The sequence below is a fragment of the Aythya ferina genome, assembly GCF_964211825.1.
Source record: "Aythya ferina genome assembly, chromosome: 2".
In the NCBI taxonomy this organism is placed as follows: domain Eukaryota; kingdom Metazoa; phylum Chordata; class Aves; order Anseriformes; family Anatidae; genus Aythya; species Aythya ferina.
The window spans coordinates 89771522-89795047 of record NC_140297.1 but is presented as its reverse complement, the minus strand read 5'-3'; the positions used below and the strand labels follow the sequence as shown (position 1 = coordinate 89795047).

The 23526-nt window shown below is 36.5% G+C and overlaps 1 protein-coding gene and 1 long non-coding RNA gene across 12 annotated transcripts in view; one reads left to right on the top strand and one right to left on the bottom strand.

Moving 5' to 3' along the window:
- The window catches only part of VSTM2A (V-set and transmembrane domain containing 2A), a 193003-nt gene extending 173637 nt beyond the window's left edge, over positions 1–19366 (bottom strand). For 8 of the 11 annotated variants that reach the window (XM_084507852.1, XM_084507857.1, XM_084507853.1 and 5 more), the window contains exons 1-4: positions 19017–19358; positions 16632–16798; positions 15744–15794; positions 12122–12458 (exon numbers count right to left, since the gene is read on the bottom strand). In XM_084507852.1, coding sequence (XP_084363978.1) covers positions 12122–12458; positions 15744–15794; positions 16632–16798; positions 19017–19095 — 634 coding nt within the window. In that variant the 5' untranslated portion in view covers positions 19096–19358. Of the gene's footprint in view, positions 1–7795; positions 8126–12121; positions 12459–15743; positions 15795–16631; positions 16799–19016 lie in introns of those variants that run through there. The other 3 variants (XM_084507859.1, XM_084507850.1, XM_084507858.1) reach the window with 3 other exon arrangements.
- Positions 18061–23133, top strand: LOC311430908. The gene is made up of 3 exons (XR_014689110.1): positions 18061–18071; positions 19773–19890; positions 23050–23133. It is a non-coding gene; the product is annotated as an uncharacterized lncRNA (long non-coding RNA).
- Positions 23134–23526: the final 393 nt, after the last annotated feature.

Here is a 23526-nt window from a genome sequence, read left to right as displayed (position 1 = left end):
CTGTCAATCCTAGTTCAAACAACATGAAACCATAATTTAGCATGATTTCCATCTAAAATATGTAAGAGTTACTGCCTTAATTTTATTGTGGAAATTCATTAATCATTAAATTTATTAGAAGGTATTTGCATTTTTATGTCAAAAAAAAAAAAAAGTGGGTGAAAATGGTTGATTCGGAAATTTTATTTGAATATGTTTCACAAAGATTTGAAATAGATTCTTCCTTTCTGTCCCATTAATAGTTACTTTTTTTAATTATTATTATTATTATTTATTTATTATTATTTTTATTCTGTACTGCAGAAATAACCGTTAACTATAGTTATCCTGTATGGCTAGAATATATACACATTCTGGGGAAGATAATTTCCCTTCAACAAATGTAAGGTCTACCTTTCATTCCTCAGAGGAACTACTTCTCATATTTATTTCAAGGATCAATCACTTGTGTTTGATTTTGAGGAAGTGATCAATAAAAGTGTTAGGCATTATGTTCAAGCCTCCTAATGTAGATATTTTCTTCCAGCACAGCTTTTCCCATTAGCTATACAGTAGTCAGATTTCTATCAATATAAAATAGTCTGAATTGCCCATCACTGTCTTGGGTGAGTGTACCACACCACGATGGGCAAATAACTTCATCTTAAATAACAGAAAAAATGTATCTGATCTTCTGTTTTTGTTTGATTGTTTGTTGTTGTTGCTGTTTGTTTTGTTTTGTTTTTAGAATTTTGGAATGAAATTACTGCTTCCAACTGGTGGAACTTTAGAAATTGATGGGAATTTGGAATAGGCTATGTATTACATTTCCATGAAGCCTACTTAGACTTTGCAGACAGTGTGTAGCTCTGTTCATTTCCATATCACTGATCTTTTCTGTCTGTGTTACCCAGGGAGTAGGTGAGGGAGAGGGCTGGGATCCCTAGCTATATTACTGTTCCCTAACTTTCTGTAAGTGAGATGACCAGGCAAATGGAGGTTTTCAGTACTGTCCGAGGTCAAAAGAAAATGAGAATTTTCCAACCCTGAGCAGCAGAGAGAACTCTGACAGAGATTTATGCCACAATAATTCCTGCAGCTCTTTCTGGGCTGGGACAGGTCACAGCCTTGAATTCACTTCCAGTTATATCTAAAGCCATGTTCTAATTCAAACTTGTGATGAAATACTTGGAAGAGGAAAAACCTGAGGAGACTTCAAACATTGGTGGCATGTTGTAAAATGGCTTAAGGCAGTTGTCCAGAACAAGTCAGAATAAATCTATGGAAGGGCAATTGTTATCAATATGAAGTAAGAAAGACAGATTAATGTAACTGTTCATGAGCTCTGCAATTTCATAATGCCAAGATGGCCAGAAGTGCAATTATGGGTATGCTGGTGTGAACATTCATGGGATTTTACATTTAGGCTGTTTTCTACATCTTTCCTTGCATCAACCCATACCCAAGTCAAAAAATAAGTCTTGTTCTTCCTCTGCAACCTATCTGAGGGTCATAGTTTTCTTTTTAATTCTTCAGACAGCGCTTTTGTTCATTATTAATTCTTTAACTCTTAACTACTACCTAGGCTCCTAATTAGGGCATCATTCACTATGAAGAAGCTAAAATGACCTCTAATGTAATTCTTAAAATGAAAGATGAGAATGATATCATCAAAATGATCTGACCATGTCCTTTTAACTTGAGCAGACACTAGGGAGGGGGTAAGTTCCCTATATGTATAGCTGACGTGGGAAGTGATCAACATTTGTAGATTTTCATACCATTCTGGTGAGAATAGTGTAAAAATAACTGCTGAGTTTGAACACATTTTCTTCAGGAAGACGTGTAATTGGCTTATTCCACCTCTAGGATAATTTTTGCTCTCTCTCATCTCCTTTATCCTGTCATTTACAATTATCATTTCCATCAGTGCATTTCCTTCTCTTTTAATAGTGTAACTTGGTTTAAATTGCATTAATATGTAGCTCAGAAAAAAAAAAAATATTTTACTTACTAGCAGGGTCGAGTGTGTCAGAGTCAAAATGATCTTTGAACCTAACACACAACTTTAATTTTTAGTTATGCAAATTCTTTCTTCTAGCATCTTAAACATTTTTTAGTGCCCAGCTACCTCACTTTTCATGTGCTCAGCCAATGATATAGTGAGTCCTTCTTGTCTCTGAAGTATTTAGAAGATGTACAAATATAACTAGTTCCGCTACTAGGCATTTACTATACTATTAAAAAGGTTTTTTTGTCTTGTACTAGAACTTCCCCAAGTGATTTCTTGTTCCGAGGAGAATGACATTCTCTGCATCTGGGGCTTTCAGTCACAAATCTTCACACATTACCAATTTTATCCTAATTCTCTTCCTCCTTTTATTTAGTTATTTATGTTTATTTATTTATTCCTGAGCCTGAAATTATCTCTCTCTCTTTTTTTTTTTTTTTTTTTTTTTTTTTTTCCTATATTGGCTGCCTCTTCACATGTCTAAGTAATACATTGACTTCAGCTGTTTCATTTTTAGTGAGATAGTAGTTTTAGGGAAAGGGGTTGCTTGTACATAATAGGTGAAACACCACTGTTAGCTACAGCACGGGGCACCTTTATCCCTCATTCTATTCCTGATAAACATGGATATAAAAATGTCAAGTTTTTTTTTTTTTAAATATGAGACAGAAAAACGTGTAAACTGATACATTTATATTAACTTGTGTGAAATGGTTGATTCCAAAGTAAATGCAGATTTTTTCTGACTGACTTATAGTATCCCATCCTCATCCCTTAACCTGCATATAGCTATGCTCCACCCTAAATTAATGTAGTAACTTCACTTGCTAATTAAAATTCTTCTTGAATTGACTGTTGTTAGCAACCACCTTCTACTCTTTTAGCTAAAGCTGGCTCTAGCATGCTTTGCTCAGAATTTTTGTAATATACATAAATGTGTGTATACTTGATATATGTGTCATTGTAATTAAACAGAGACATTTCTGAAAGATACTATTAAGTTGCAGTAAAAAAAGATTTATTTGAAAAAAATATATATATAATTGAACTCATTTTTCTCCTGCTTTTTTCACCCTGTTCATCCTTTTATCAATCAGAAAAAATAAATAAATAAATAAATAAATAAATAATAAAATAAAATGAATGGGATGATAGTTAATATTCCTCTATCTTCTTCAACAGTACTGTCATACCAAAAAGCACATACAAGAAGGGTTATTATAACATAGACAGAAGGAAAATTGTCATTCTTTGTAAATATTTCAGCATGAGATATTCAATCCCTTTGCTCACTTTTTACACCTGACATGTCTTAGGCTTATGTTTGACTTACAGTCAACCTGATTTCTTTCTATTTATATCATTTACATAAGAGATATTTTCATGGAACTCACCTAAGTTCCCCTTTATCTGTACTCATCTGACTGGATGAGTCTGTCTTCCTCTGTCTGATTCCTAGATTCTAAGTGTTTTGAGGCAGGGACCATTCTTCTAATCCTTTGTTTGCCTGGTGGATAATGCACTTGTTATAGAGATTAGAACAATGACTGATTAACAAAACATCCCTCTGTCTAAGGACTATGACTCACGAGCTCTTAATGACTTTAGCTGGAGCAGTTTAAGATGTTAGTGCCTCCATCTATCTACCTCCCCATTTTATGGAAATTAAACCCCCAACAGAAGGAGTAACAGGAGCAAACCCCATGCCATCTCTTTATCTACCTTAATTTAATAAACTGATGCTTTAGTTTATCATCTGTTGTAGTCCAGTGACTTCATTCAATGTTCAGTGCTGTGAATTAAGACAGTTAAGGAGCTGACACATATTTTCTTCTGTTTGCCAAGGTTTGGGGCAACAACTTCTGATCTGCACAAGACAGAGACTTTGGGGTGACATTTTAAATTGTAAGAGCAAATCAAAAGGTACAACTCAAAGCCTTCACCCTTCCTGTTCCTTTGATACAAATAAATAGTAATAATAATAATAATAATAATAATAATAATAATAATAATAAAATGTTTATCACCCCTACAGCCAGTGTAGTGGTTTAAAAATGGTGGATCACTAGAATGTATTTTGAAGGATCTGTGTGAAATCCTGCATCAATTCCATCTTATTCACATTCTAAATTGCTGTTTGTTTGTTCGTTGTTGTTTGTTTGTTTCTCAGATATTTTTTAACATTCTGAGGTGTGCTTTAAGTCATAAATATAAAATGTCATTCCTTTTTGTTGTAAGATTTTTCAGGTGTAAAATGATCACTGATCAGTACATATTGTATGCATGTGAAGAATTAAATTGGACACTAATACAGGTCTTCGAACTGTAATTTTGACAGAGCTTTGGACAGGCACAGTGCTGTCTAACCATATTCTCCAACAGTATTGTATACTATAAATCCGTATTCTAATAAAGGGCTTTGAACCATCTGAATGTCTAGTTTACTGTGAGACCTACTGTAAGTTCTTGGCTTCATTTGATCGCTGATAAAATATCTTTAACTCTTCTTTTCACTTGCACAGGACGAAATGGAGAAAATAGATAGATCATAGCCATATAGTCATGTTTAAAAGGGGTTTTCTTCTTCCTCTTCCCCATTTTCCCCATTCTCTCGGGAGATGCAGCTCCCTTGCAAGGGCTTCAGTTGGGTGGCCAAAAACCTCCCTCTGTGTTATTGACAACAGTAGAAGCTGAGTGAATAACACCAGTAGAAATAGGACTGGAAGCAGAAGTAGCATTCTGATTTGTTATATATATATATGTTGCTGTTGATGCAAAAACTTTGCCTATGTGCAAAGGGCTAGGAATACCATCTGTGGCAGTTAACATTCCCTTTTCAACACACTAGGCAGTTTTATTCCAAGATGGAAGCATTTGTAAGTAGGTGGGGCAACAAACTTCCGGGAGGTGGATCAGACTGTAACAACCACACAGACAGAATAGCAAGCTGGACTGCCAAATAGTATGATGGCAACTTCCTTGTGATAAAGTAAAATTAAGGTTTTGAAGCAGAGTCTTCTCTTTACAAGACCAGAAATCTTCATCAGCTTCTCTTCAAATGACATCTGGTTTTATCATCAGCAATGCAGGATTAATTGTTCCTGTAACTGTGAAGAAGCTTATGTGTCTGGAATATCTTTATCATTAATTGTTTATTCAAACTGAAAATTCCTGTTCAGAGAATAAGAAAATACTAATAGCACTGAGCTTTCAAGATAGTCTGGGAAAAAAAAAAAAAAAAAAAAAAAAAAAAGCGCAACAAAAGCAACCACATCTTGCCTCTCCCTGAATTTGAATAAGTTGAAAAACAACAGTTTTTAGGCATAAACTTCTGGATAAAGCTTGGATTCTTCTAATAATTTATTCTCACTCTAGGAGTGGGGAAGAATTTATCCTCATTCTTATGCTTGAGCCAAATTTTTTGCTATTGTAAACGAAATTCCGTTCTTTTTGCTTCAGCATTCATCTATTCAAACCAGCAGAAAATTCTAGCCATTCTTTTAAATTATCATAGTGATATTACTTATAAGTGATGCAAAGGATTTTCATAATGCAGTAGTGCACCATACACAAGAAGCTTCCTGCTCATCAAAAAAAAAAAAAAAAAATGTCCTCTGCTTTGCTGTATGTGTCAAGTAACAAATGAGTTGTGTTCTGAAGCAAGGAAATCCCATCAGTTATGTCAAAAGCAGGCCCTGTCACATATGCTGCAATCTCTGATGACCCAGTGCGAGCTGCCTGATTGTGTAGCAATGAAAAAGAATTTGAGTGAGCTGACATGAACTTATAAACAGCTTCTTTTTTTTCTTCCTCTTTTCTTCCTCTCAACATCTCTGCCTCTCTCTAAATATCTTTCTTTCCTAACTGTGTGGCCCATCTGCAATCTTTATTGTGGCTAACTACCAACTAAAGTTATATCACACAAGTAGAATAGAATGAGTGTGATTCTGCTTCTCAGGGAACTCATGTGGGGTTCCATACCAGACCTTCATGTACTAGTTTCGTTCTGTAGGTAAGTCTGAAGTGTTAATTTTTAAATAGCTAAAAGAAAAGAAGAGATGTAAGTACATACATAGCAATAGCATATTGAATGCCTAATATTTCTGTAATGTTACTAAAAGAACAGGAAAGATCTTAGTATACAGTTGTGTAGATAACAATAGAGATAGAAAAATGGTGAAATGATTGGTTTTTTGTTTGTTTGTTTGTTTTTCTTGTTTGTTTATTTTTTGTTTGTTTTTATTGTTTGTTTTTTTGTGTTTTTTTTTTTTTTTGGGGGGGGGGTTGGTTTGGTTTGAATTTTGTTTGTGTGTCTGTTTTGTTGTTTGTTTGTTGTTTTTTTTAAACTCTGTTTATTTAACACCTGCCATGTTTGTCCTCGTTGTTTCTGAACTGACTTCAGGGGAAATAAATACATTGTGCAACACTCAAAGACAATTTCGCATGTCGTCATGCATATAACCTGTGAGTTATCTGGAAAATCAACTCTTCAGCACTAGGCCAGGTATCAAAAAAGGAAATCTGCCATGGAGTCCCCTTTCCTGTAGTAAGCTGTTTCTAATCTCTCATTATTTGTTTTCTCAAATTCTCTGCTACCTCTGCTTGTGATTATCTAAGATTATTTCATGTTTCATTACAAACACAATCATTTTTACAGATATACGTATTACAAAGGAGACACATTTAAGGTCAGAATCCATGATGATCTAAACAAATCTGAGATGACACTGATTTTATTGTAGGGTTCAGTATCGGTGTTTAACCATGGGCATAACTAAGAGTGCAAATAATTTCCCTGATTTCAAAGAGGATATGTTTGAAACTAAGTATACCCAGTACTGTCTGGCATGAGCATATGGTACTGAACAACTGCTAAAACCCTTAGTACAATAAAATGAACATTTTTGTTTGGGGAGTACTTTCTCTTCTCAGTTCCTGAACATTTGTTTCTGTAAGAGAAATAGAATGGAATAGAAAAGTGGCAGTGACATGGTGTCAGCAATTGGCAATGGCAATGAGGGATTGTTATAAAAAGTATGTACTATTTTGCATGATTTATGGCATCTATTTTTAACTTGCAACAGGAGTTAGAATTCCAGATCCACTGAAAACTCTTAGTTACAGTTGGACTAAGGACCGGGAATAGGAGTTTAAATACTTGTATGCATTTGTTTATAACAATAAGTATACTTTAAAAAAAAGAAAAAAAATATATATATATATATATATAAAGCAGTAGTGAATTCATTCTCCTCTGGGACAAAGAGCAGAGTAGCACTTCTCTGAAGATACTTACAATTTCAAGGTCAACATCTAGGGCCTACTAGGGTTACATTAATTAACATGGTTATAATTTATTTAGTTATTTCAGAGAAACTAAAAACAAGCAGAGTAATTTCATTTCAGGAAAAGAGAACTAAATGCAAATTAAAAGTAAAAATAGAGACTGCAATGTATACGAATCTAAAATGGGATAGTCCTTGCATCATCATCATGAAAGAATTTCTGAGAACTTCTGCTGATAAAGTTTTAGAACAAGAACAAAAACCTCATTTGACTTTTGCTTTCACGTAGTCCTAAGAAGACAGAAACTTGACTTTTACTGTGCAACGATTACAACAACAGCTAGTGTTTCTGAAAAAAAGCAGCCTCAAAAGCTAGTCTCTTCTGTAATGAAGTAAGTAGTAATGTTGGCTGTCACCTTGGTGGAAGCTAGAACAGACCTACCTTTCACCCCTTAGCTTTAAAAAGAGATGTAAAAGAAAAAAAAAAAAAAAAAAAGAAAAAAAAAAAGTTGGTATATATCTCAGAAGATTTCAAATTAGACATTAAATTTGTTTTTAATGGGTAGTTAATAAAAGATTCCTACACTCTGTAGATAAAAATGGAGGCTGGAAGGAATGTCATCTGTTTATCAGTATCAACAGACTCAAGAAATAGTTTTTTATCCTCTTCTCTTGTATTCAAACCTGATGATCAGTTTCTCAGCATGATTTATGATGCCAAGAACCCAGGTAATTCTGTCTTAGGTAAGGACCTTCTTCTCCTTTGAGCTCCTTTTCCAGTCACTTATTGCAATTCTGCCATCACAGGAATAGTTTTGGCATGTAGTTCAGTCAGCAGTTGAAATTTCTACTTCAGGAAAGAACAAAAGGTTGCAAGATATCTGCAAAGTCTGTATGTAAGCAGTGAGAAAATGGGTCTAATGTCATTTCTTCATTTGTAGTTACTCCCTCATGAGTTCTGTCAGCCTAATCTTCATGAATCTGAAAAGCAACTAATGGCTTTGAGTGGTTTGACAAAACATGGCAGAACAAAAATAGTTTGGGGGATATATACGTTCTTAGCACCTCAAATTTCACATCCCTTTGTGTTGCTACAAATGTTGAGTGACTTGAATGCAGCTAGCAGAGTTCATCTTGATTCATATCCATGAAAGACTTAGTTTTGGTGCCAACTAGTTAGCTTGCTTTTGACTTGCTTTTTTCCAGCTCTTGGAGCCCAGTTAGTTGCAACACTGCCTAGAGTTACAAGACCCTGTGATAACTCTGTACTTTTACCTGTCTAATATACTTTGTTATGAATTATGCAGGAAAAAATAAAAGTCTGTCAGTCTACCTACACGGGACATTTTCTGGATATATGCAGATTAGTCTGTCAAATTCCTCAGATTCCTGTTATGCTGTGATGGCTTACTTCATTTGCTGCAGCCCATGAATATGAAATGAAAGGGTCAAGCACTGTTAACTTTGACTTTTGCTCTCCCAACTTTTTTTTTTTTTTTTTTTTTTTTTTTTTACTTTGAAGTAGATGTTGAATGCTTTTCAGTGTATTACCTGAAGACTGTCTGTGAGATGTTCTCTTTAGCTTTTTCTTTCTATACTACATCTCTATTACTCTAACAATAATAATTATTTTTAAACTCACATAGCATTTTTCAAAGCAGAATAAAATACTGAATGAACCTCATACCACATCAGTTTGTTGATACTGGCTATACAGACCCCTCACAGATTTTCACAGATACGTTTATATTTGAGTAAAAAGGAAGAATAGCAGAAACATCTGCTCAGCTGGAAAATGCTGGTATTTGGAGGAAACATCTGCTCAGATGTGGAAAACTGATAGTTTGAAATGGCAGTGACTGTCAGCTGTTTTTCTAGGGCTACATATTTTTTACATCTATTGCTAAGAAATAGCTGGAATTCTGCAGTATGCTTCAGGAGGGAAGGAGTTAAATAGAGTGCTACCTACCTTTCCAAAATAAATGTTATGGGCAAAATATTTGTATGATTGGAGCCAGTTTTTCTTACACTGGTAGCTGAGTTCTTAAGAAGTGGTTGAATACTTTTCCCAATAATTTCACAGTGTCACATTCTCCTCTGTTGTTAAAGTATTTTGCTTTACAGTATCATGTCTGTGAACATGGCAGTAAAATTTATTGCTTGCTGAAAACTATATACTGGCTCTCTAACATTGGAGAATATTTGATACAATTAGTAGTACTTCTCAAACAGTATTGCTGAAGTCAATGTATTAGCATGAATAAACATATCTCAGTCAACCTTTAGGTTTTTCAAACACAAACATCGGGTTAATAGTGATAAATTTCTGTTCGACTACATTTCTGTGTTGTAGGTTGGATAGATTATGATTACATGTAATGTAATCATGCCATAATATTGTGTTTGCAGCATTTTTTTGAAGAAGAGAGGAATTTCTCATTTGACAGTATAAAGAGATTGTGTTGATTAGACGTCATAAAGAAGTTATTCTTTCTTGTCTTTTTCTATTTTTCTGAGGTCTCACAACTACAGTCTCACACTCCTCAGCTGAACTTGCTTCTTGACATTGCATACAGATATTCCTCCTCTCCCCACCCCACCACCCCATCACCTTGTGCTGTTTTTGTGGGTATTTCTATCTGTGTAGAATGTGGAGAATATATCTGTGTAAAATGGGAAGAAAATCAAAATTACACCATAGCTAGAAAATCAGGCCAACATATTCTAAAAAATAATAATAATAAAATAATTTAAAAAAAAAAGATAAATTTTGGTTCTCAAAAGTTGAACTGATGTTCATCAAAAATATCACCAGCAATTACTTTGTAGTAAGTGACCATTAAATTGAATTAAGCCTAATATGGATTCCTGATATGTCCTGTTTCTTCAGTAGATAAGTTTCACCTCTGATGAATATACCATTAATCTGTGCTACATCATAAAACAAATGAAGTAATAAATCAAATTGTATTTTAATCTTTTTAATTTTTAAATCATATATGATTGGGATTGACTGTACTTGTTCTATAATAGTATTTGCTCGAGGAAAAAAAAATAGAGATATTTTTTCCTCAGTTTATTTTACGAGGTCTTTTCCAGGTAATGGCTTACTAGCTCTCAAATAACCAATGTCCACTAATTTTGTGATATATTTTTAAGAATAGACAATATTATATATTCAATTATATATCTGATGTGGATCAGCTGTTGTGAGCATGCTTTCGCCCCACTGCAGTATAATCTGTCTATACAAGTGATAAACTTGTGACTATTTTAACTAATTTCACATAGAACTGAACAAAAAGCAGAGTTTAAATTTTATGGACAAGCCTGCTACTTTGAAATGCATGACTCCAATGGTAAGTAATCACTATATGTATTTCTATGAAAGGAAAGTCTGTAGTAAAGTGATGACTTTAAATTTATTGAAATATTTTTTTTCTTCTAACAGCTCAAACATTGTTTTGGGAGAACTAAAAAATTGAAAGTGTCTCCATTCCAGGGAAAGGGAACTAAATGTAAGTTTTAAATAAATCAATCAATAAATGTTCACAGAGGTAAAATCGTGATAGCATGTGCATCATCTTTTCTAATACCAATAATAGTTTTCATATGAATAACAAGATTTTTTCATTCTGTAAAGGAAGTGTATTTTCTTTATCAAAATGTTTTCCTAAGATTATGCCTGTGAAGTGAAATTGATTTCATAATAGCTGTACTATGAAATTTGTTGTATTCCCAGTTTTGTTTTTGATGGCGTAGTGTTTGGTAGCAGTAAAATGATGCATCAAAACAAAAAAAAAAATTAGTATTTGTTCCTTATTTTACACAAGGTTGTGGTCTCCTGCCTTGTTAAACTGGACCCTCAGTATATAAAGAAGTAACCCAGAAACCCTTAAACTTGCATAGCTTATTTTCCAGAAAAAAATTTGGTAATTTACAACATCTAAATTATTTATCTTGTATATCTCTCTATTGCTATCCTAAAGTAGTCAAGAGTTTCACCTCCTGTACATTCATGTAGCTTTACATAACTGTAGAATTTACTGTATTAATGTATTTTGAATGTTTACTAAATTGATGAAATTTACTTAACTGTAGAATTTACTAGATTTACTGTATCAATTTACTAAATTCAGTGATAATCAATATAAGTTATTTGTACAGTATGATACAAAATCTCCCAAACAAAATGTGTCAAATTACATATGACAGACAATTGAGGTGTTAACATTTTAGTGCTTGATTCAAAGCGTATGGCCAAGCTTCCGGAGATGACAAACCTGCATTTTCTGACAAACCTGCATTCTTTCTAAAGCCTACACAACAGAAAAATGACAAGTATCTAAGGTCTGCTTAGATTTAGGGATCTAGTTCATTTTGAAAATAGAACTGACTAATTTTAGAAAATATTAGAGGTATATAAGTTAGATGACTGGCCTAAATCACTCTAGGAATAAAAACTTCCAGATAGGTGTTTTATTTCATTTATCATGCACAGGCATCGTTAAAATGAGGTAAGTCATTCACTGACATGCTCCTCTCTCCATTCACAACATGGAATGCTAAGTCTTAGAGACTTAACCTTAGATGAATGAGTAGAGGTGAACTCTAAATATAGGAATGTAATGTTTTTTGTTTCTTCTTCCCAGAAGCTGATTTTTGCAGCTTTTAAGAACTAAGGAGATAACAGGAGAGATAGGGTCAGAAAGATGGGAGAATAAATGAGCACCAGAATCTTCCTAGTCAGGAGGTCAGGTAAACCTTCCTGTTTACTTCATTGAGTTAGTCTCCTTTTACATGCTGGTAAGCAATCAAGTGAAATACTCAAAATGCTTTACCATACCTGATTGTGGACTTTGTTTGGGGATTTTGGCTGCTGCTTCAGGGCTGGAAGTGGCACGTACACGCTGATTGGCAGAGTTATGGATGCTACTTGGAACAGCTGCTGAGATGTTCTTGCGAGGTTTCATGTCTTGCAACCACATTGGAGATGCCTCAAAGGCCTGCATTCGCCGAGAGTGGCTGTTAGCATTGACTTTGAGAAATGCCTGGGCCTTGTATTCCTGAAGGTCTCCATAGTTGGCATCGGTCACCCTGCACTCATACAAGCCTTCATCCTTTTTCCTCACTTTTGAAATCTGCAGCTTGTGGGAGATGTCATTCCCTTGTACTTTCACTGTCTGCAAATTTTCCAGGAAAACAAAACAAAACAAAACAGAAAAACATGGCATCAGCTATTATTCTTTCTCTGGGAAGACTCTACTGATGTAGAGCCTGTCCAGAGATCATGTGCCAAGTTAACCAGTGGTGTAATTGTGCTTACTGCAGGGAAGTTACAACTAGGATAAGTTTGATTACTTATATCTAGGATAACTGGGATAACAATAAGATAATAATACTGATATCTTCTTTTCAAAACTGTTTAGATGGTTTACTCTGAAAAGTTAATTGGCCTCAGACGAATAAAGCAAATTACCATGTTCATTCCAATTAACTACTTCAGATTATGTGTACTTTTAATAAGCTTTCTTTTACAAACATAATATCTGTTCACTTTATTGGTTAAAACTTTACAGTTAGTTGGCTATATTAAATAATACAGCTTTTGAACTACTTTATAAACAATTTTGTTGAAGATGCTTGCCAATATTTAAACTTCTTCAATAATTATTTATTAGATTAGCCTGTAGTCTTTACTGTATTGAAATTGCATATTTCACATTCAGTTTGACTCCAGGCATGTCCAAACCTTAGGAATTTTTGGTTTATTAGCCATAACAAGATATCTTGTGTTGGGCAGTTCCTTTTGTCTCATTTATTTAAGTGTGTACTTGTTAGAGGTCATATGTCATTTCTGTGACTTAACAATAGAAAGCATCACCTATTCAGGATAATTTTAATTTTCTTCAGCTAAAATCAGACTACTGGTTTATCTGTAATTGCTTTTAATATCTGAGAATAATATAATATATTTTTGTCTCATATTTAAAACATGTCTGAGCAAATTATGCATCTAGAAATGTCTGATAGACATTAAGACATTAAGAAAAGTAACACAAATACTTTTCTGTACATTCATCACTTCAGATAATTTATATTTAATTATTTGGCTATTAATTTCTGTATTGATTAATATCTGCTGTCCCGTAGAAAAACAGTTAAAGGGGATTCAGTGGGGCAGAGAACTACATTATTTCCACCCACCGTTTAAACATGGATGTAATAGTTACCTGGTGTCATATCAGTGATGGGCACTGAGGAAACATCAGGGTAAATATACGGTGGATCACAGAAATGGGGAACTGTCAGATTGAAATGAGGCATGTGTTCTTGGTGATTATTTAACACATTGTTTCTGATAACATGGCATACTATAGTCACTAGTGTTGGCAAAGTGCTTTTTCTTCCTGCTTGTTAAATGGAAGACAAATACTTATGAATATGCTTTAAGGTACTGGATGGACCTTACAGCCCTTTGTAGAGTTTCCAGATCTGATTTTATTCTTGGCAATCTGAACTGAAAGTATAGATTGCTTACTTTCAGGCACAACATATGCAATATCAATTAAACAGAAAGTGTTGGATAGTTATCTAAACCACATTTAATAATAATAATAATTAATAATAATAATTTTTCTACTGAATAGCTCATATTCAGCAAAAGGATTAAAAAAGTTTCATATGAACCATATGGATGGAAAGAGAATCTGTGGGTCATATTTTGTCTCGATTTGCCCTCATGCAATATCTGCAAAGTTTACAGAGTTGCACAATTAGAGAACAGAATATGTTTTGGGGTTTGAATTTGAAATTTAGAAGTTATTTAATTTAAAACAATATAAGTAGTGTATTTCAGCACAGTTTAAAAACCCACTACACATATTTTTGCACCTCTTTAAATAATTTACTAAGTATATTTAAAAGTTTATTCTCCTCTTCAAGAAGATATTTTCCTTTAGTATTAATGGGTATTCTTTGTATACCAGAAAGAAGAAAAGAAAAAAGGAAGGAAGGAAGGAAGGAAGGAAGGAAGGAAGGAAGGAAGGAAGGAAGGAAGGAAGGAAGGAAGGAAGGAAGGAAGGAAGGAAGGAAGGAAGGAAGGAAGGAAGGAAGGAAGGAGGAAGGGAGGGAGGGAGGGAGACAGGGAGGGAGACAGGGAGGGAGGGAGGGAAGGAAGGAAGAAAAGCTACATTTCTATCATGTATTTAGTCTGTGAACTAATGGTGATTTTTTAAAAAAAATGAAAAATGCAAAATATATTATGCAAGCTTTTAAAAACATTTAATAAATACCCCACCATGGATTATTATAGTACATAATGAAAGTTTTTCAAGTTGAAAGAAAGGTCAAGCTTTACAGTCCATAATGTGTCACAGACATATAGATTGCTATGTGGATTTTGAGTGTGCTGATATCAATGAAGAATAAATTGGCTGCTATCACAGTGTCTAGTAGAGTACTATCCAGAGGCCACATGTGGATTTTATTTGTAAGATGGCCTACAAATGTAGCTGAAGATATAGTATATACCTGCACTTAAACCTGACATAATTACTGAGGTTAATTTTTCACAGACATGGAAGAGGAAAAAAAAGTGAAGGATTTAATGGAAATGACTTGCTTCTGTTGCTGTTTTAAGTTTGGCTGGTAGTTATAGCCTTCAATGCAGCTAAAAGGCAGTCCCTAAGAGATTTTGCCTGAGAAAAAGAAAACTCCGCTGGGCTCTTAAGAAGTATTTATGTTGCAGCATCTGCTGCATGTCAGTGACGTTCCACTGCAGTGAGCATGACCCCACCACTGTACATATCTTGGGATGTTAAAGAAAGAGTGTCTGAGCTCTACTGGGGTCTACTACTACTAGCTCTGCCTGACTTGTGATATGAGTGTGTTGAAGTGCAATTCATTCTTCCCCTGGACAAGGGCTGGAACAATGCTGCTCATAATTTTATCTCATTTGAGAATTTTCATTTAATCTCAGAATTACAGGTAGTTAACTCTGGTGTCAAAACCCCACTTCCCTCAGAAAGAAACTTAGCAGCAAGACCTCTCTTTCAGAGATTACTTCCAATGTTCCTTGGACTGAGCTTTTTTTTTTTTTTTTTTTTTTTTTTCTGCCAGTGAGTATGATGCTAGGAAAGCACACATTTAAACACTGAAGGAAAGTGCAGTTTCGGGGCCAGATTTCAGGCTTGAAAGCACTTTAGGACTGCTAAGGCACACTCGGCAGTTACTCAGGGCAATTGGAAGCAAGTACAAGGATGGACACGGGCTGTCTGCTTCACATGGCAAAAACAGAGGTTCTACCAAAGCTCTACCACCCGGATCATCTCTTGCTGATGTCTTCATGCCCGCTGTCAGCAAGGGTTTCACCGTGGGTGAGGGCTCCGCGCCCGGGTGTGCTCTGGGTTAGGAACATCCCGGCCACCGGGCTGGGGAGCTGCCCGCGCCGTGGGGGCGCCACTTACGCTTATCTTCGTGCCGTCGTTCTCCAGGTCCCGCTCGGGCAAGAGCTCCACCTGCAGGGAAAGGAGCGCCGCCGTAGCTCGCCGGCCCTCGCACCGGGGAGCAGCGCGCCGCGTCTGCCACCTGCGGGCCGCAGCGGGCAGAGTCCGGCCTCCGCCTCCTCAGCCTCAGCCTCCGCCTCCGCCTCCGCCGGGCGACACCGGCACCGCTCGAGCCGGAGTCTTGTCGGGGCCCCCAGGTGGCGATGGAGGCAGACGCGGCTCCCTCTGCCCCTCTCGGAAGGCTGAAAGTGAGCCGTTGTATGGATTTTTTTTTTTTTTTAATTAATTTATTTATTTTTGGCTTGAACGGGGAATTGGCTTCTCCCCCAGCACCACCACCCCCCTCAAAAAAAAAAAAAAAAAAAGCGCGTGCCCTTCTCTGGCAGCTGCATGCCGAGTTAGGGTTGCCAACTCGATTGCACCAGCTGTAAATAGGAGAGCTATATAGGATCTTGCCATCTGGGAAATAAAAATTCCCACAAGGAACAGTTTCTGAACAGCTGGTTTCCAAAGGGAAAATGAGAGACAGGAGAGGAAAGAAAAAAAAAAAAGTTTTTAAAAAATAGTAATAAAAAAATAAAATAAAAAGATAAGAAGATAAAAACAGACTTTGGAAATCAATGTGGTTTCATGAACATCCCTAGCTGCTTCCTGAAAGTGACAAGCACCAAATGCGCCATCTCTTGAGGTGGACATTTTTCTCTGCAGGTTCCTGCACTGTTATTTCACAGCTGAAATTAAGACCCTGGTGAGCCCTTTGCTTCCTCCCCCTTTCTCTGCCTCCCATTCCACCCCCTCTCCTGTGGTGTACCCAGGTGGTTTGGGGACCCCAAGGCAAAGGACCAGTACCTGAGTGCCTGTCACCTCAGCTCCAACCTCTGGGTCCTCAGCTGCACGCAGAAACCACCACTGGATTTCAAGATACACTGAAGCGGAGCCACTTTGGAAAGCACAAGACATCTCCACATTCTGTCCTTCAGTGGCTGTGACATTTCGCGGAAACTCAGTGAATTTTGCTGCAAAAAAAATGTGTGGTGTGTTGGAATCCTGTTATCTGCACATGTAATTCTCTCTTTGTGTTGTCTTTCTCTTATTCCCTATTCTCTTATTTCCCTATTCATTTCTCCGTTGTCCTTTCCTCAATCCCTCTCTTTTCTGATTTTCCAGTTTCCCCACACATCTTCCCGGTCTTTTTAAACCCCAGGTATGCATTTTCTCCCTTATGTACAAATCCACTTTCCTTGCAGTCTCATGGCAAATGTTAGAGACCCCACTGCTTGCTCCCATGGGCTACTAAAGTTTCATTTAATTAGGTCCAAATACCCTTGGGTAGTATGCAGTATTTCTCCAAACACACTGAGGGATTTTGTTCAAGAACAGTTTGGAACAGGAAAAAGCATATGAGGCTGATTTATTGTGTTTTGTAGAGCTGAACTGGAAATGTGTAAATAGTCAAACCTTCCACAGCTGCCTGGAGTGGCTACTGGAATGGGCGCTCTTCTTAGGGGTGGGTTATGACCACTTTTTTATTAAAGTGCCTATTTCAAAGGCTTTACCTGAGTTACTTACTCTTTCTGAGAGTCTCTGCTTGCATAATCAGACCACGAACAACACATCTTCTAATTCTCAGTACAGGCATGCACTTTCTAGAACTAACCTTCACCTTTGTATCGCAGTCCTTTGACAAACAGGATTTGCTCATCTCTATATACCACTGCTAGGTTTAAAAACTAATCCTGATGGACATAGTCCGGGGCAAGAACATTTCTTTAAGTTTCAGTCTTGACTTTTCTCTTATCCTATCACATATTTCACTTTAAAATCGTGGAACATAATGAAATATGATAGTCAAGTGAGGGAGGACTACAATCAAACAGTGTAATAAATGAGACGTTTCAAGAAGAGGGAATCTGGTGAAGAGCCTGCAACGTTGCTTTCTGTTATACCTTGTTACAGATTGACTAGAGCATATTATGATGCAAAGGAGATACTGCCAGTGCTTCCTCCCCTCTTTCTGTCTCCCTATCCAATCTTCCTAGCTAACCTGGAATTGGTGGGATAATTTAGGAATTTGGGCAAACAGCTTTACTTCCCCCCTCCCCCCCCCTTTGCCTCCCTCCGTTTGTGCTTGTCAACAGCTACTCGGCAATACTACTAGCTTTTTATTTCACGGTGCCCTTCCTGTGCTGTCGTCCAGTCGTGTCCCCCCCCTCCCGCCCCCCAATCACCGCCTGCTAATCCCCCAGTTAAACCGGCAAAAGGGCTTTGCATTTTGCGTATTCGGGGCTCGTAAGTTTTGGTCTTTTTTGTTTGCCTACTCCCCCCTACCTCGTCCTTGTGTGTCCACCCTCCCCAGCCCCCTGCCACCGGTCAAGGGTCGTGAGCGCTGCGGGGAGGCGAGGGGGAATACCGCCACCGCGCAGCCCCGCAAAGCCCCGTAGGGCTGCAGGCGGGGGTCGGGGGGCGGCGGGCAGGGGACGGCCCCCCGGGAGCTGTCCGTGGTGCTGACAGCGGCGCCGCAGCCCTGGCGGTCCCAAACAACCGGCTCCTGCGGCGCCGGGGCTGCTTGAAATGCAAGGCGCGCCTTTCGGCGAGGAGGGGGGGGGAAAGGCGACGGGGAACGGGTTGGTGGTGGTGGTGGTGTGTGTGGGGGAGGAAGGTCTTCAAAGAAGTCGATTTTATCTTTTTGCCCCCCCCAACCCCCTTATTTTTTTTCAGAATTACACAGTCACCAAATGGAAATGAAGGTCTGACTCCTAAGATAATAGGAAAGGAAAGGGGATGCAGTGAAAAAGTCTGCAATATTTTAAGGGAGGCAGTAGATTTAGTCATCCGGTACTTGGTCTGAATGCAATAATTATGCATGCAAGGATAGGTGTTTATTATATGCAGGGATGCATATACACAGACATACAAACCCCAAACACATATACATCCATTCACCATCACCCCTTTACTCTTTTGCAAGGTGCCTCTTATTTACTTCTTCCCAATCAAGTAAAAGAAGACTCTTTTATTACCACTTTGGGGAAACTTCTCGTTACTGTTCCTATTTAAAGATGGTTTTAAAAATAAATTTAAACCTGATACTTGGTGTCTTCGTCTCCTATCCACTGTAGTTGTTTTCCTTCTTTTTATCCTTTTTTTTTTTTTTTCCCTCTATCCCCAATTCTGTTCTCACTATGTTATAGCATGAAAACACACACACAGGCATATGACAATAAGCAATCTTACCTTGGGTAGAAAGTCCTTGTTGAATATACATAACTGAAAAAAAAAAGATTCCAACATAAGCTAGAAAGATCCCCATCATTCCAAGACGAAGAAGAAGTCACATCAGGGTAACAAAAGCCAAAGGATCCTTCAAAAAAAGGAAGAATTTTTATATGAGTGTGTTTATGTATCTCTAAACATATGAACAGAAAGAGACTTAAAAATGTTACAAAAAGGCTCTGTATTGTAGCCCTTGCTGCGACACTGGCAGCATTCTGCTACTCAGTGGAGTCTTTTTCTTTGGGAAGAGCAAGTATTGCAATACAGTGAGGTTTAGATGAGCTGTCTCAGGCGCTGTGTTGCTTGAAGTCCAGATTCAGTCTAAAAAAAAAAAAAAAAAAAAAAAAAAGAAAGAAACGTTGAAAAGTGGGTATCAGCTGCCTTCCGTGCCTTTTTTCAGCTACCTGGCAGCTTCGTCCAACGTCAGCTCCTGCTGCTCAGGATGGCGCGATGATTGCCCTCCCTACACACTGATCCGGCTTGGGAAGAGGGGAGTGGGGAATGGCCGGGGGTGGGGGGTGGGTGTGTGAGAGGGGGAGAGAAGTCTACTGTGCTTGTATTGCTTCAACTTTTTCCTCTAATGGCTGCGATGATGCCTTTAACCCTTCCTTCTCTCTCTGTTCTCTCACCTCTCTACCTGTTCTGATTTCTACTGGCTTAGATGCTGGCGTAAAGCTGCTTTTTTTTTTTTTTTTTTTTTTTTTTCATGGTGTACAGCTTGTGATTGTAGAGAGAGCAAGGAGCCTCTATTGCCTCTATTGTACTGATGTAATCTTCGGTCTTACATCCCAAACCACTCAGTGGCTAAGAGGGCAATGCAGTGGTTTGATTTTTGGTGAGTTAAGCTGTTTCTGTTTTCTCCCTTTCCTTTCCCTCTCACAGGGTTTGGGGGGAAAATAGTTATTCAGTTAATCTGCACTTGCTACTGCCTGCTCCAAATAACTATGCTTTTACCATCTTACATTAAAGTGATGTGGTTTTGTGTTTTTTTTTTTTTTTTTTTTTTTTTTTTCAAAGACACATCAAGAAGATGGCACTTAGAATGTCCTTAGGATACATGTATTTATGTAGATTTCTATGGAAAAAAATACTGAGCCAGATAAAAATGTATTTTCATATTCAATATATTACTTACAGTAATATATATATACAGAGCATAGAATGTTTGCAATGTATTAAAGAATCTTTCTCTTGAAATGAATACTTCCCCATCTCTTGTCTGTTTTCTGCTTATGTATATTAACACTGTTGAGACAAGAGACTAACCTTGACTTTATTAGGTGTTCAAAACACCCTGAAAAGCACCTGCACTGAGAGAAGTTCTCTGACTAAAATCAGAGTGTTGTTTATAGTAAAAAAAAACATCTAGAAAGTGCTTGTTGCACTAAGCAGACACCAAATACCTTCACAAGGCTGAAACAAAGAGAAAACTGAATTTGAAAAGAACACATGGTAATTCAGACTGCCAAACAGCTAATCTTAACTACTAATCACAGAATAAAAAGGAGATAAAGAGTACCAAATTTAAAAGAATTTTATCAGAATAGGCAGTGTGTTTTTCTAATGGATGAATTGGATAGGTTCCTGGCAATGGGAGTGCAGCAGTTCCACAAAGACATGAGACACAACTTTTACCCTACTTACTGCACTATCCAAATTATTACATGCATACAAGATATCTGTCATAGCTAAAGAGAACTCTTACAGAAATAATGTCATCTAACCAGAGAAGAATACTTCTGACTGCATTTTAGCATTTATGTGTTTTATAATTTTGTGTGTTTCTGTCACTCTTTATAAATAAATAAATAAAGGAAGGAAGGAAGGAAGGAAGACGTTTCCCCTTGGTAATGGTCTATTCTGTTGATGTCATATCATAAGCATAGCAATCATTCTGAGTAAAATATATATATATATATATATATAATTTAATTGACTAAAATGACCCCCTTTATATTTATATATATATATGTAGATTACATTGCATGAGAGGTTTTCTATTATTACAGTTGAAATTACTTTAAAGGAGTTCATGATGGATATATATTCAAAACCAAAGAAAACCTGTAAAACAAAAGAAATGCAGAAGTCTTTAAAGGTGATGGAGCTAAATTGTCTGAAGTAGCCAATGACGGTGAGTGATTCAATGATTAGACACACACTATAAGGGCCTTTACAGGTTCAGATGGTGAATGTTTTGATAATTTCTGTAAAAGAAATCAGATTCTTTTCAGATGGGCAACCAAAATCCTAAGTCACTCTTGAAAATGAAGGCTGATTATAGGATTCACTTCAAACCCATGTACGTCATCAGTAATCAGTTGAAATTACAAATTAGAGACATATTATCAGCAGTCAAGTTAAATGTAAATTAGGCATGAGGAAAAAAACAAAAAACAAACAAAACAAAAAAAAACACTAAGCAGTATCACCTGGTTTAGAAGGAAAGCAGAAAACAAATATAGATCACTTTTCATTTCTCTGTATTTTGGCCTATTCCAATTCAAGGCACTTGATAGGTAAATTTAATTTTATTAATTAGTAATATAGAGACAAATATAATCCTCCCAAATACCTTGTAGTCAATGGAACTAAATAGATCTTAAGCTAGTGGCATAGGGAGGTACAAAGTAATATACATGTTTATAAAGATATCAAAAAAGAGATTGTATTTATTAGGAGAATGATTTAATAGACACGATCCTAAAACTTGGTTACAGATTGGTTATTTTTACTTTATTTATGTGCTGCATAAGGCTATATGATTGCAAGCAAAACCATAGAAATAATCCACCTCATGCTATCAGTGTTAAATTTTACCCTGATGGCTGTGGCTTGTCCACAATCAACTACGTTGTATGAATCTCTGCAGTGAATGTGTGTCATAACCTTGTGTGAAATTTCTACCTTTTCTGATCTAGAAAGGGTTTTCATGTAGCATAACTTGCATGAGAATATCAATTGTATTTTATGACATGAATTATATGGTTTATTCCAGTTTGTTTTTTTCTGCCTCTTTTTCTCCCCCTTCAATGATTCTAAAAGATGAGTCATCACTGGACACTCTCCCAGGTCATAGCCAAGACATCTATGCACAGGGGAATGACTTTTCAAACATGCCAAAGAAATCTAATAATTGAAGACCCATTTATTCTGCTTTGGACCTGAATTGTGTAGCTCTACTTTGTTTCATATTAGTAATGCAGTACACTTTCCAGATTAAGTCCTCCTTCAAAACCGTAAAAGGTCATGCATGTTCTTCACCAGGACTATGCATCTGTTTTTCCTACTGAAGAAAAAGTGACTACTGAAGTTACAATTCCATGCTCAATAAAGATTAGAAATGAAAGCTGCCAGTCAGCAGTAAAGTTGGAGTGCTTTGGTCCCACAAAGACCTTGCATATGCAATGGCATGGGCTGCTCTGCCATGCAGGAAACCGATCAGCTGATGACTCATATCTCTGCATAAAACCATGACTGAGTATTGCTATCTAACAATCTCAGTCAAAAATGAAAAGAAAATATGTTACCTGGAGATTATTTTTTTTTTTAATGAAAAAAAAAAAATCCTGTTTAGAATACTCTCTATGTATTCCTATTTTTGAATTTGAGTTCAGCATTGAAAAAATAATTTTCTATATAAGTTCCTTATCTTATTCACTCTGTACTTCACCATGGATCTGAAATAAATAAATAAATAAATAAATAAATAAAAAATCATGCACTTAAAAAGGCTGTAGAATAGTATAAGATAAGATTGCAGGGAAGAAATAACCTAGAACAGTTATTGCAGAATAGCAATACAGATTACTTTTGTGAGACTACTCTGGAAATAGATTAGATGAATCTTCACATGGCCATGTGGTCTGATTTTTTGTGGACCTAGAATTAAAAATCTACTGTACTAGAAATTAATCATCTAGAATACTGTGTCATGGAATTTGATGCAATATTTTCACTGTGTAAGCAAGATAGAATAACTTATTTTGTTCAGGAAATAATTTCAGCTGATGAAGAGTCTTATTTCTCGACCCACCAAATGTATCTTATGCCTTAAAGGGATGAGAGGAAAACTGTGAGAAGGTTGATGTGATACTAACTGAAGACACTTTAAGTCAATCAGCTTCAAGTTCAATGTCTCATGGAGATTTTATTGATTGGTGAGTTACTGTTCCTCTCCAGTGACTTTTATTTTGCTGTCTGTAAAATGTGGTTGGACTGCTGGATGATCTTAGACAGAGTTGACTGAAAGAATTAAGTTAAAAGAGTTACACTTTCTTTCTTTCATTAGTCACACAATGGTTATGTTGGGTAATTTTTTGCAATCACATGCATAGAGGTCTGTTATGTTGAAAAAGGAAATTTAAATGTATTTAAATGTTTTCTGCTTTCATAATATAATGAACTCAGTATTATAGTATGTGGAAGCCATATGATGTACATACTTTATCATAACTTTGTTCAAGCCAAT